Source organism: Amblyomma americanum, chromosome 1 (assembly GCF_052857255.1).
Source record: "Amblyomma americanum isolate KBUSLIRL-KWMA chromosome 1, ASM5285725v1, whole genome shotgun sequence".
In the NCBI taxonomy this organism is placed as follows: Eukaryota; Metazoa; Arthropoda; class Arachnida; order Ixodida; family Ixodidae; genus Amblyomma; species Amblyomma americanum.
The window spans coordinates 40,136,653-40,149,152 of NC_135497.1; the positions used below are offsets into that span (position 1 = coordinate 40,136,653).

At 49.6% G+C, this 12,500-nt stretch overlaps 1 protein-coding gene across 2 annotated transcripts in view; it reads left to right on the top strand.

Moving 5' to 3' along the window:
- The window catches only part of LOC144112671 (U-scoloptoxin(11)-Sm5a-like), a 184,913-nt gene that overhangs the window by 155,956 nt on the left and 16,457 nt on the right, over window positions 1-12,500 (top strand). The window contains exon 2 of one of the 2 annotated variants that reach the window (XM_077645482.1): window positions 1,770-1,909. In XM_077645482.1, coding sequence (XP_077501608.1) covers window positions 1,790-1,909 — 120 coding nt within the window. In that variant the 5' untranslated portion in view covers window positions 1,770-1,789. The remainder of the gene's footprint in view (window positions 1-1,769; window positions 1,910-12,500) is intronic. The other variant, XM_077645483.1, reaches the window with a different exon arrangement.

A 12,500-nucleotide genomic window follows, 5' to 3' on the forward strand; every position in this document is an offset into this window, starting at 1 on the left:
AGGTGTCCCTGAGGACGCTAACAAAGGTCTCATATACAAGACTTGATAGTGCTGCTACAGCAATTAGGAAGCTAAAGTAGGGAAAAATAAAGAAAGTGCATCGGACCCTGCAGCCGCGAGATCGTGAGACTTGATTGAAGGTTGGCTAGACAAATTAGGGACGGTACCGCCTTCGTTGTGCCCGCTTAGAGTTCCTACCACTCTCAGCAATTCCTTTCCGTCTTACCGTTGTTGCTGGTTGCCACACCTCCTTACGAGTCTGAATGAAGGCATTTATCTTTGCACGAAGGCTTGAAAGCCGAGTAAAAATAGACAATTTCAAGAGCTTCCCTCGGGAGAACAGTGAATTGTGCCGAGATATGCGGCGATGAATCTCGTCTCTTTCTGAGCAAAGGGCGCAACTTGTAATGCTCCGTGCAGGTGAACACTGAATGCAACAGAAAACTAATATGGGGCCTGAAAAGCAGACTTAAAAGTTCCCCAGTGAAGTGTTTCTCTTTCATTCGCGTGTGTGCGTGCGCTGCTATGGGAAGTGAATATGGAATTCTTGAAGAGTGCGGTTGGGGGCTAGTTGGTACGGCATTCTATAAACTTTGCTGCCGCGGTGGCTCAGTGGTTATGGTGCGCGGCTGCTGACCCGTGAGACGCGGGTTCTATCCCGGCCTCGGCGGTCGCATTTCGATAGAGGTGAAAAGCTTGAGACCCGTGTACTGTACGATGTCAGTGCACGGCAAAGAATCCGAGGTAGTAGAAATTATCTGGAGCCTTCCACTATGCTGTCCCTCATAGACTCATAGAGTCACTTTGGGACGTTAAACGCCATAAACAATTATATGCACTTCGAAACAGCAAAAAGAACGGGGCGCAGAATAGAGAAGATGCACACAGGGCGAGAGCAGACTTCGCCTTCGGCCTGCTGGATTTCCCCATGCTCTTCTTGAGGCTGTCGCTGTGTCCATGTTGAAGTTTTTAAGCACAAATTGAAAGCATGTAAGGGTGGACACATGCGAGAGGCGGAATTTCGAGGTGATGCATTATGCTCACAAGGTCTCCCACGGCCTCAGTAGGGTTTCCACAAAATTCGGTGCTCAGGTTCTTTTTTCTGCGCCTTGCAAGCTGTCTCATCTTTGCTCACTAACCGAGAAAGATAAACAAAATTGTGGCACCAACCACCGGAACAAGTTTCTGCCTTGCAGCTGTGGAAAGGTGTATGTCGGCCAATACCTTAGATGCAACATGTGGACATCTTCCTAAATAATGCGAGTTCTGCAGACATGAGGGCGAAGCTTGCACGCCGCTTTTTGGCCAAACAAAGATTGCCGGAGGGACCGATTCCATCCACTTCAGGAAGTGGCATTTCTCGGCTTGGAAATGTGCATTGGACGGCAGTGTATGCGCATGCGCTATAGTTGTTGGAGAGGGAACGAGGCGTTGGCGCTGTAAATCAGTTGTTAGCCTGCGCTCGCCCCGTGTGCTTCTCTCTCTCTACGAGGGGCTTCGCTTTGCTTGGTAATTCATGCTCTTCGTTAAAGTTTGTGCTGTCTGTTTCACACCGTCATCGTATAGCCAACCTTACCATTCCCTTTTTCAGTCTGAAACGGCCATGCTATGAGGAGTGTCGTAGCAAACGGCGATTTGAGTCAAAGATTCCTGTTGGCCGACGCGCATGCCCACTGCACCTTATCGGGAAATTAGGGTAGCAGTGCGAACGTAGCCCAAGTAGAGGCTAAGTGGTGAGTGTGGGACGTCCGTCTCTACCCATGACGCAGTACCAAGACCTGCAGCAGCGATGGACCGTGGTGGCCTGCCGTGCTGGGTGCTGCTTTGCGCCGTGTGCCTAGCGCAGGCGAGGCCGCGCTTCTACGGCCTGGCTCCCATGAAGCCCCGGAGTCTCACGGTGAACGTCTCAGTGAGCCGCTCGATTCTTCCCTCCCGGCCGGCCGTCTTGGAATGGCGATAGGCTCGACAAAAAGATTCGCCGCCAATGGGTGGCGTTCTGGGACGTTTTTGTTGTCGGACACCAGACAGTTACGCGTGCACTCACGGGGTAATTTATTTTGGAAGGTTGCAGCCAATCCAAATTTAAAATCACTATTTCAGCTTAAAATTATGGTCGTTATTTTGTTCGCGAATGGCAGCGCTTTTGGTCACGGTGCCGGATAAAAAAAAAAAAAACACTCGCCAAAGCTGCGACACTGCACGGCGTGGATCTCTAACGGTGAGAACATCCGAACGCAGTGTTGGTTCGGTGCAAACGACGTAAGTTGCACCTTTTTAGTCCCGATTTGTTATTGTTACTCCAAGACCGTTTTGAACTCGAGTATAATTAGACTGCAGTTATCAAATCGCGCCCGTCAGACGTAACAGCCAGGCACCTGTTTATCGGGGCAAGTGCCAGCGAACCTAACATAATTATTGCATTCACTCATGCGCACTGAACATTATGCATACACTCGCACAAAAAACACTTAAGCTCCGCCTTAAAGTCCCTTCAGGGGCCTGGGGTCCTCTTCGCTTATCACTTCTCAGACATTGTTCTTTCTTTCACCGCTGCGTGATGCTTTAACGCTCCCTCCGCGCAGGTATACCCTTTCTCTTTTGCATATAGGTTCTGTCCACGTGCCCATATATGCCGAATTGGTGATTCTCTACTCTACATTTATAGGTAGCGGAGCGTCCTCATACCCCTCCTGGTGCAGTGGTGCAGCGGTTAAGAGATGCGCCACTGCCCCGCAGGGTGACTGTTTCAACCCAGCACCGGTGGTTCTTGTGACACCCAGGTGGCTTTTCCCGAGCTCCTGCAAGGATCATGCGCAGTGCCATGTTGGGCAGGTGGCGATTGCATAGAATTTATTTGAACTAATTTCACTGCCACCTGACACGGAAGACCGGCTCCTCGCGAACCGGTGGGTCACCTGCGTTTCTCGCCGAGTTGTGCGCTGAACGGACCCTTAACGATACTGCATTAAAACGTGTGAGCACGTGCACTTAGGCGACCTCCAATCCATGCACAATGAACACGGTTTTTCTAGTCCCCAAATAAGATAGTTGATTCCTGATGCAAACTAGCTCTTGTTTATTCCAACTGAGCAATTCCCGCCGCCATTCCACTGTTTGACGATTCGCACCAAATCTTGCTTTACTGCTTTCAGATTTTCACGCTTAAACAAATTAGCTTGAAGACCTCTCCGCACGGCTCTGAGAATGCTACTGGCTGGTAGCTGCTAAGTTCTCACGGAACTATATATATAGAATAAATGTGAACCCACATGGCATGTACGGCCACATCCCACATGCGTCCGGGAGGCGAGCGCGGAGGTGACCTCAATGTAGACGCCGAACCTTCGCTGCTCCGATGTTGGTTCACCGACGGCACACAAGTAACTCTGCTCCTCGCCAGGTGGCACCTGTCAGCGCCGCAGTCACACGACGAAGGCCGTATACTTTACGGACTTCATCACTCTCGCCGAAAACGGCGCTTGTATCAGCTAGCACGAAACAACGAAAGGCGGGTGTCGCCACTACCGGTAGAACGCCAAATGCTACGCTACCAAGTGATTTAGAAACCAGTTCATTTAACTCCCAGCCATTGGTGCGGAACAGGCGCCAACGTACCCAGAAGGAGTCACAGAATCAATTTTCACTTGGACAAAAATTAAATGCAGTTGTCCTCAGTGCACCTTCAATCTCTGGCAGTCCTCCCACCTCACATCGTTCAATAACCCTGCCAACTGCAGCCTCAGAGACACCACAAGCACTATGTTTGGCGCTTGTTTCCTTTTTTTCGTTATCTCATAACATGCGCCTGTTATGCTCACTGAGTCTTGTTTCCATTCCCTCAAGCCTTCAGGGGCCTTTATGCACTACACAGTAAACCCAGCTTCAAGGTTCGCGTCAGATCCTCTGTGCGGTGAGGCTATGGGCCACTAAAGTATGCAAGAATTCTTTTTCTTCAATTTATTTCTATCTTTCGGAACAATTAATGGCCAATTTTGATGATAGCCGAAGCTTCGCGGCACATGAGCCAATTAGAAACAGTGAAAAGAACAGTAATGTAATGTAGTCGAAAATGAATTCTTGTGTTATTCTGGCTATGGCCCCAATGCGTAGCATTGGTGTAGTTGCTTCAGGGTCGACTGGGGTCACACACTTCGCCCAGCCAGAGGGCGGGAGTCGGCGGTGAGTGATGTGCAAGTTGTATAACCCGGCGTATTTTCCTTTTCTTCACACCAATGGTTGCTGCTGTGTGCCATTTTCTTTCCGGTGAAGCATACTTTCCTTACAAAGGTCCGGCAGCTTTAAACGGCATTCCAGGAACCCCTATAACGCTTTCTTGAGGCCAGTGTTTAGCATCGTCTGCTTCTTGTCCCAAAGTGAGAGTGCGTATGCGTCTTTGCTCAAAAGGTTTCAGGCCACAAGGCAGTATATAATCGGGCACACATCGGCTCACGCCCGCTAACGGAGTTCGAGGTTCTTGCACATCGGCCGCGGCGATCACCGGCGTTGAGCGCCTGCCAGGCCCTCCTGCGGGTCTTAAGAGGCTGCACGACAGGCTGTGACTTTGCCGCAGCCTTTTCGCCTTCTCCTTTTTCTTAACACGTTTTGGCGGGCTAGTTGGTTAAGCATCTTGAACAAACAGCGCGAACAAAGACGAGCACAAAAGACAAGAAAGCTTTCTTGTCTTTTGTGCTCGTCTTTGTTCGCGCTGTTTGTTCAAGATCCTTTTTCTTATCACTCCCTTTTCTCCCTCACCTTTATATTCCCTCATCCCTTTCCCCCCAGTGAAGGGTAGAAAACTGGTTTCATCTACCGGTTAACCTCCTCCTCCTCCTCCTCGAGTGTGTCGTAACTCCCCAATCGCATGGCTCAATAGCAAATCCTGCAGTGTGTCTGGTGGACTTTTGAGGGAGTCTGCCCATCGACGAGTCGGTTGGCCGTGAAATGCATTTACTGCTGCGTTGGCGTTTCAGCACAGTGGCCTCTTTTTTTTCAACGCAGAAAAGGACGGGTAAAAAAAATGTATCTCAGGGATGAGTTGCATCGCTCAAGTCTATTTGTTCAAAGCTCCTCTAGGCATTCACTCCCTTTTCAGAGCGCTACTGCGACCGTCGCGAGCGCCACAGCATCGGTAAGTGTTTAAAATATAGAGAAGTTATTGTAATCGCCTTTGCAATTAATCCGTTGTTCAAGGCTACCGGTGACGAGTCATTTCAGGAAAGAAGGGATTCGCAGGCCGTGCCGACTACGTTTCACGTTAAACAATGCTCAGCTATGTTGCGATTTTTGCACCTGCCTCTATGACAGCATTCAGAAAGCTCTGCCTTCTGAGCTGTAACTTTGTTAGTAAATTATGGAAATACATTGGACTGAAATTTTTAACTTTCGCTTCATGTCGCGTCTCCCAGAAGCTCATCACTACTCGCTACAGCCTCCACGATGCACCTCTACCGCTGCGTGCATCCATCAGATGCTCTCTAACGTTTGGAAGCAGCCAGCAGTGAGATGAGGTGCAAGTTCGGGTTCTGATGTAAGCGAGGCAGAACAGCCGCTCCCATTGCGCTAGACAGCATGAGAAGACTTCGCAGCGCTTCGTCTTCGGAAAGAAGACGCTCCTAATTTTCATCAGAATGCGGCATCTTTCGGTTTCATCTCCTAGTGAAAACGTTGCAGCATGGGAACCAGAATTTGTACACCCTGAACTGACGCATCCGATATGCGAGGAAGACAGTGACGCGGGGTGACACCGCAGCTGCCGCTTGTAATGTTGCCGGATCACCAGTTAGGCGAAGCGAGAGAGATCGCGCAATATGCGTACGACGCCGCTACACTCCGCGGGACGGCTGAAGAAGGGAAGCAAGCGAAAGGCGGTAAGGACGCAACGCCCAGCGGATCCCGGGCCACATTGCCCTGGTGATTAATGTCCCTATCTCCGGGGCAGCTGCTCTTCGAGGGAATCGGGGCGTTGACAGCTCGGAACAAATCCGCTCCCAGGCGCGAACATAGCCGGGAATCCCAGCCCCTGAGTGAGCAGCGTATTGTTTCAGTGCAGTATCCATTCCAGAAAACTGGCACGCCCTTTCTAAACACTGCTCCGAATATATGCCCGACAAATGCTCTCACGGAGAGGCCGTTCACTCGAGTCGCACTTGTCCTAAACCATCTGGAGCAAATTTGCTTTGAAATTTCAAGGACACTGCGATCAGCGGTTTTACGCGCCTTTTTTACCGCTTCCATGCATATGGGTTAAGAGATGCTGACATTTTATGCGGCTCTTGGTTAAAGAGGTAGGACTGCGGCGTTAGAATTTCAGCGCGTCCACGCACGCATGCTTGAGGGAGAAAAACCGAATTGAGCACGGTTGGTCCACCGGATGTTACTGGACTGCCTTGGAGAGTCCAGAGTGTACCTCTATTTGTAAATAATACTTTATGCCAGCAGGAACACTGTCGCAGTAAACAAAAATGCAATCAAAGGATTACGTCGCGGTCAGTCAGTCAACAGAATAACCAATCAGCGTGCATTACTGGGAAAAAACTGGAAGTTGAAGCCAAATTCTGAATTGGTTCTGGAGAACTCTAGTTTGGTCTAGTTGGTTCATGATTCACAAAGAAAACGGCGCGAAATATACGGGGGCAAGAGATAAACATATACGACAGGACCAGCGGTGGTCCTGTCGTGTATGTTTCTCTTTTGTCCCCGTATTTCGCGCCGTTTTCTTTGTGGTTTTGGGAGTGGTACTATAGAAAAAACTCCTTCTATTAACGCAGCAAGGCAAAAGACTGTTGTTCGCATTTATCAGGAGGAATCGCAATAAAGAAGTGTGCACAACAGGGGCGAAAATTAGCGTCGAGGGCAAAGACTGCATGTACGGGCCTCGCAGCCTCATGGCGTATCTCTAACCAACGAAAACAGGTCGAAATGAGTTCGCGCGTCTACGTGGCTGGAAAAATAGAACCGGGGACAGGCGAACAGTCGAGCATGCATGGCGCCTCGGGCAGTTTGTTTGCACGCTATGAAAACTTGTTTTTCGCCAGACTTCGTGTTTGTGAAACGACCGATTGCACGGGCAGTGGAACGCACGGTCGACAAACGCGATCGTTCCGGCGCTCGCGGCTTACGTCGCGTCAACGTCACTTTTGAACTCGTGGGTGCGGTTATGCCGGCGACGCCGTGTGCCCCGCTGCATGCAAGGTAAACACTGGCCACAGGTCCCGGCCGACCACCATCGATCGAACTACAGAAGACAAAGCGCACAACCCGGTTGGGCGAGGTTTGCGAGGGCGGGCTCTGGGGGGGTGGGGGGGGGGGGGGGGGGGGGGGGGGGGATTCTCCTCTCGACTGTTGAGCCGAGTGCGGATACGGAACGTGTGAGGAACTTCATTTGGCTTCCGCTGCGTAGACTGTGAGGTTAGCGGCGAGAGAAATTAAGGCTTAAAGGTGCACTAAACAGGAATCTGAACTCGTCTTTTTACCGCGGGAACTCTATCTACACGTTCCGGGCATTTTTATAAACTTTGAATTATTGTCCAGTGCGGCCGATTACCTTAATTAAATCGGATTAAACGTCCCGGCTCCCGCCTTTTCTTTTTTTAACTGAACGCAGTAGGAAGGCGGAGTCAACCAACGTGTGGAGTGCCTTTCAGCCAGTCCAGTGGCGACTTCGCTTTCGCTTTTATTTAGTTTTTTTAGGTTTCTGTGAACGAACAGTTTCAGCCACAGACAATATAACCTAAAATTAGGCCCACGGAAATAAAAATGCACGTGGACTCTTTGACTTACGTGTCTCTCCGCCGGTGGCACAGCGGCAGGCCGCCACGGGACTGGATGACGCGTTGGTCGACTCCTTCAACCTACCGCGTTGAGTTCAAAAAAAAGGCGGGAGCCGGGACGTTTAATCCGATTTAATTAGGGTAATCGGCTGCACAGGACAATAATTCGAAATTTCTAAGAATGCCCGGAACGTGTACATAGAGTTCCCGCGGTAAAAAGATGAGTTCAGATTCCTCTTTAGTGCACCTTTAAGGGTGCAGCGCGGAAATGAGCAGCTTGAGATGCTTGGCGTGGGTGTCGGCTCTAAGCTCAACAGCTGTGTTTTCAGCAGTGTATATGCGCGGAAAGCGTATATACTCGGCATTCTGAGGCGTTGAACGCCGTTCTGCACGGTAGAGAATGCAGTTAATTGCTGAAATATTTGGTTTTTTTCCTTTAAAAACTGATACGACGTCGCAATTTCCGTTGCTACGAACTCGCCATTGGACCACACCACTGCGCTACCACAAAGCTGGTTAGTAAGTTTGAGTTAATCAGCTACATAATTACCATGGTTTTCAAAATTAGTGACGTCCACCGCGGCTGATAGTTTGTTCTTGAAAATGTCATCTTTCCCTTTTGACTACCTTATTTATGGGAAGTTTTGAATGTATTCGTTGAAACACTAAGATTATTATTAACGTCACAGTGTTTACCACTTTTCCAGCTTCGGAAGCCGCATTTTTATGAGGCGGACTGCAGAAAATGTTAAATAACGGCAGTTGGCAAAAACTAATCCGTAGTCCGCACCTGCAGTCCCCCTTATAGGCCAAGTGCACTTCAGTCACGTAAAAGCAAGAACAATTATATTTTTAAAACAACAGTATTCAATCCTATTTTCAGCACAAATAACATGCTCTTCAACCAGTTTAGCCCCTAGCGCCACCATTGTTTAATTGAGTGTGCCATCGTTTTCGAAGTTATCTCTGGCCAAAATGTAGCCGCCCTATTGACATTTCACAGACGCCCATGCAGATTATCTGATTCGCTGAACTGCGTAAGCAGAGTGCGCTTTTAAGATCTTGCAGTGCCATTTTCCCGCAACCCACTGCCCGAAAGTTGCGCCAGTTAATTTCGCTTTTTATTCATTTTTATGCATTTACATTCGTTGCATTAACCACACTGGGCCTTACAGGAGCTCCGCTTTGGATCAGCTGATGACGCCCACTCGCTTTCGGCGCCGCCTCTCCGCGCTCGCCGCTCACTGGGGGGCGTCGTTGTACCCGCCTCTGGAAACGAGAACTGGATTAATCCAATGGAAAATAAGCAGTCTGTAAAACGGGAGAATGCAAGTCAGGAAGGAATCGATTTGAGACCACTCAAGAGGTAGCGCCCTACTCGCCCTACTCTCTGAAGCTATAGGTCAGAGTGTCTTAGAACGCGAAAGAAATTTAACCAAGAGGATAACGCATGTGCAGTGTGTGGTAAACCTGCAGAAACAGTTGAACGTCTTATACTAAAATGTGGCGGTATCCATACGAATCTCGATGCAGGCGCAGTCACTCTTCCTGAGGCCCTAGGATTTGCTATAACGGCCATGTGAATGAATCTGCTGTAGAAGTTAGCAAAAAGCGATTGGAATATTGGTGGCTGAAAAGCAGGGCGGTGACGTAAGGTTACAAGTTCAGGATTAAAAAGTGTATTTAAAGAAAAATGGCGAATTGATAGGTAACACCGTTAAGCTTCACGGATTACTTTAAGAAATATAAGGGAGAAAAAGCGAGCATGGTCACAACTGCCACCACCCCATTTCAAAGGGGACGCTCCTATCTTCCATCCATCAGTATTGACCCACGCGGTCGGCACTAGCGAAATTTCGAAGAGGCCGAAGTTTTCCCAGCACGCGCTGGAGAGAACGCTCCGGACCTTAACCAGGGCCGGACGCTGCCGCTGACGCTCCGCTGCTGTCTCTTCTCTGGCAGCCCTCCAATAAATGTGGCCGCGGTCGCCTTCCTGGGCGACCTGCATCCATCCATCCATCCATCCATCCATCCATCCATCCATCCATCCATCCATCCATCCATCCATCCGTCCATCCATCCATCCATCCATCCATCCATCTACCCATCCGTCCGTCCGTCTGTCTGTCTGCCCGCCCGCCCGCCCATTTATCCATCCATCCATCCATCCATCCATCCATCCATCCATCCATCCATCCATCCATCGATCCATCCATCCATCCATCCATCCATCCATCCATCCATCCATCCATCCACATCCATCCATCCGTCCGTCCGTCCGTCCGTCCGTCCGTCCGTCCGTCTGTCTGTCTGTCTGTCTGTCTGTCTGTCTGTCTGTCTGTCTGTCTGTCTGTCTGTCTGTCTGTCTGTCTGTCCGCCCATCCATCTATCCGTCCGTCCGTCCGTCCGTCCGTCCGTCCGTCCGTCCGTCCATCCATCCATCCATCCATCCATCCATCCATCCATCCGTCCATCCATCCATCCATCCATCCATCCATCCATCCATCCATCCATCCATCCATCCGTCCGTCCGTCCGTCCGTCCGTCCGTCCGTCCGTCCGTCCGTCCGCGGGGCAGCTTCCGCGATCGCGCTCGGCTCGCTGCAGGCGCAGGAAATTTCACTCGGCAGCCACGCAGAGGAACACGCCGGCATTTTCGCCTAATGGCACTCGTACAGCTTACGAAGTAAAATTATGCAGTCTTAAGAAGAGGGGCTTAAATGCAAGGTGGAGATGATAACACTACGAAATCGGACAGTACACAAGCATCAGTTAGATACAACCAACTTGTGGTGCTTCGCGAACAGACCGCTTTATGTAAAACGGAAAGTTGAGGTAGTTGGTACTGGCCATACATGTCTCGAGAGCAAAAGGCGAAGACCGAGGAAGAATAATGACACCAGCGCTGCTACTGACAACTCGGAGCTTTACTGCAAGAACGCGTGAATTTATACGTCCATAAAAAGAACAAGCTTTTAAAGAGATCGAATTCAGAAACCCGTCGTCAGGCTGCGCGCGGCAGTAAGCCAAGACGCTCAAGAACACCTGAGGTATGCATTTTTAAATGCCTTTTAACTCGCTTACGGTAACAAGGAGGCCTTTGTCAGACGTTGTTTTTTTCATTTTTTTTTTCACTGATCCGTTGCGTTAGTTCGCGGCACACTTGATTGCGATGCCTGAAGGTGACACTTCCTTCATCGAGCAACTGAGCTCAACTTTTGCAATCCCTGCAGTGCACCGAGAGATTGGACAGTTAAGTTTTCTTCCGTTATCCGAAGTGTTCTCTGAGGTGAGTATTAAAGTATATTTCAGTTTGCCCAAGGTAGATTTGCCCACAAGAAACCGATACCTTGTAGACCACCACCTTCGCGTAATCCGTGTACCGTACCTCATGCGACGTTGATCACACCCTTTCATTGTTGCGACATTGCTTTTCCAACTTGTCCCGTACGGCTGTACACACCTTTCCAATCCTGTTGTCAGCCGTGAACACTGCCTCGACGTCAAATTTAGACGCCACTTTTGCAATCGGTGTGAAACAGAACTCGTGTCATTGTCCGCTTCATTCTAGCGAACAGCCTTTCCGAAACCGAGATCTTGTTGTTTTTGGGAAAGCCCGCAGTAGATAGATGGCAAACCTGGTCCATGAAGGCAACTAGAAGACGGTGGAAGCACGTCTTCTTCGTACGTGCGCAAGAGCGACAATGTCATGCCCTCCTCGACCAGTTTACAGTGGCCTAACTTGAAACTCAAAAGCGGCTTTGTCTTCCTTGGGGTATGTTGCCAGCACAGATTATTTGGGCTAAATAGAATGGCAAGGTCAAAAAAGTGTACGCGGCCATCTTTCGGCAGTTCTTTGAGGATAGGCCTTGCCCCTCTCCTTGAACCCTTTCAAAATGTCTGTTGGTGATCTGTGTAGCCCGACTTTCCCACAAAAACTAGGAAGCCATCAACGTAGCGGAAAATTATGACGCCGTTGCCCTTTAGGTCCTATTCGATTCTCCTATTCATTCTTCCGAGGTATATGTGGGGCGATCCTGTTTACGATGCAGACGCCCCACCTCTGAACGTAAATGTTGCGGTCTCAGCACACAAATGTTTACGCAAGATAAAATCATAGAAGCTCCAGGAAGCTTTCGAGTGAAATCACCAACGTCAAGGACGGCATGGCAATCTCGTACTTGCGTACGTACGAATACGTGCATACACTGCCTCCAACCTGCCTTCCTGGAGCAGGTTTCTCACCTATTCAGTGCAGGCTTCACCCAAACCAACAATAGCTCGGCTTTTGGAAAGGCTGTCCGCCAGAATGAAGCTGTGCAATGACCGGGAGTTGCCCCGGAAAATGAGAATCAACTGCGCAAGTGGTCGTGATTCCCCATCTGCGTGCTGTTTCGCTCCGTTTGAAAAAAGTCGCATATAAATTTTATGCCCATGCAGTGTTCACGGCTGACAACAGGATCGGAAAACTTGTAAAGACAGGACAAGTTGGAGAAGCAAGGCCACAACGATGAGAGGGTGTGCTCAACGTCGCATGAAGTACGGCACACGGATTGCGAGAAGATCGTAGTTTACAAGATAAGGGTTTCTTGTGGAAAAAGATGCTTTGGTCAGGCTGAAAGATGCTATAATGCTCACCTCAGAGAGCACTTTAGATCACTGAAGAAAACACCACCGTCCAATCTCTCGTTCCCCTGCAAGGATGGCAAAAGTTGTGCTTAGTTGTTCGATC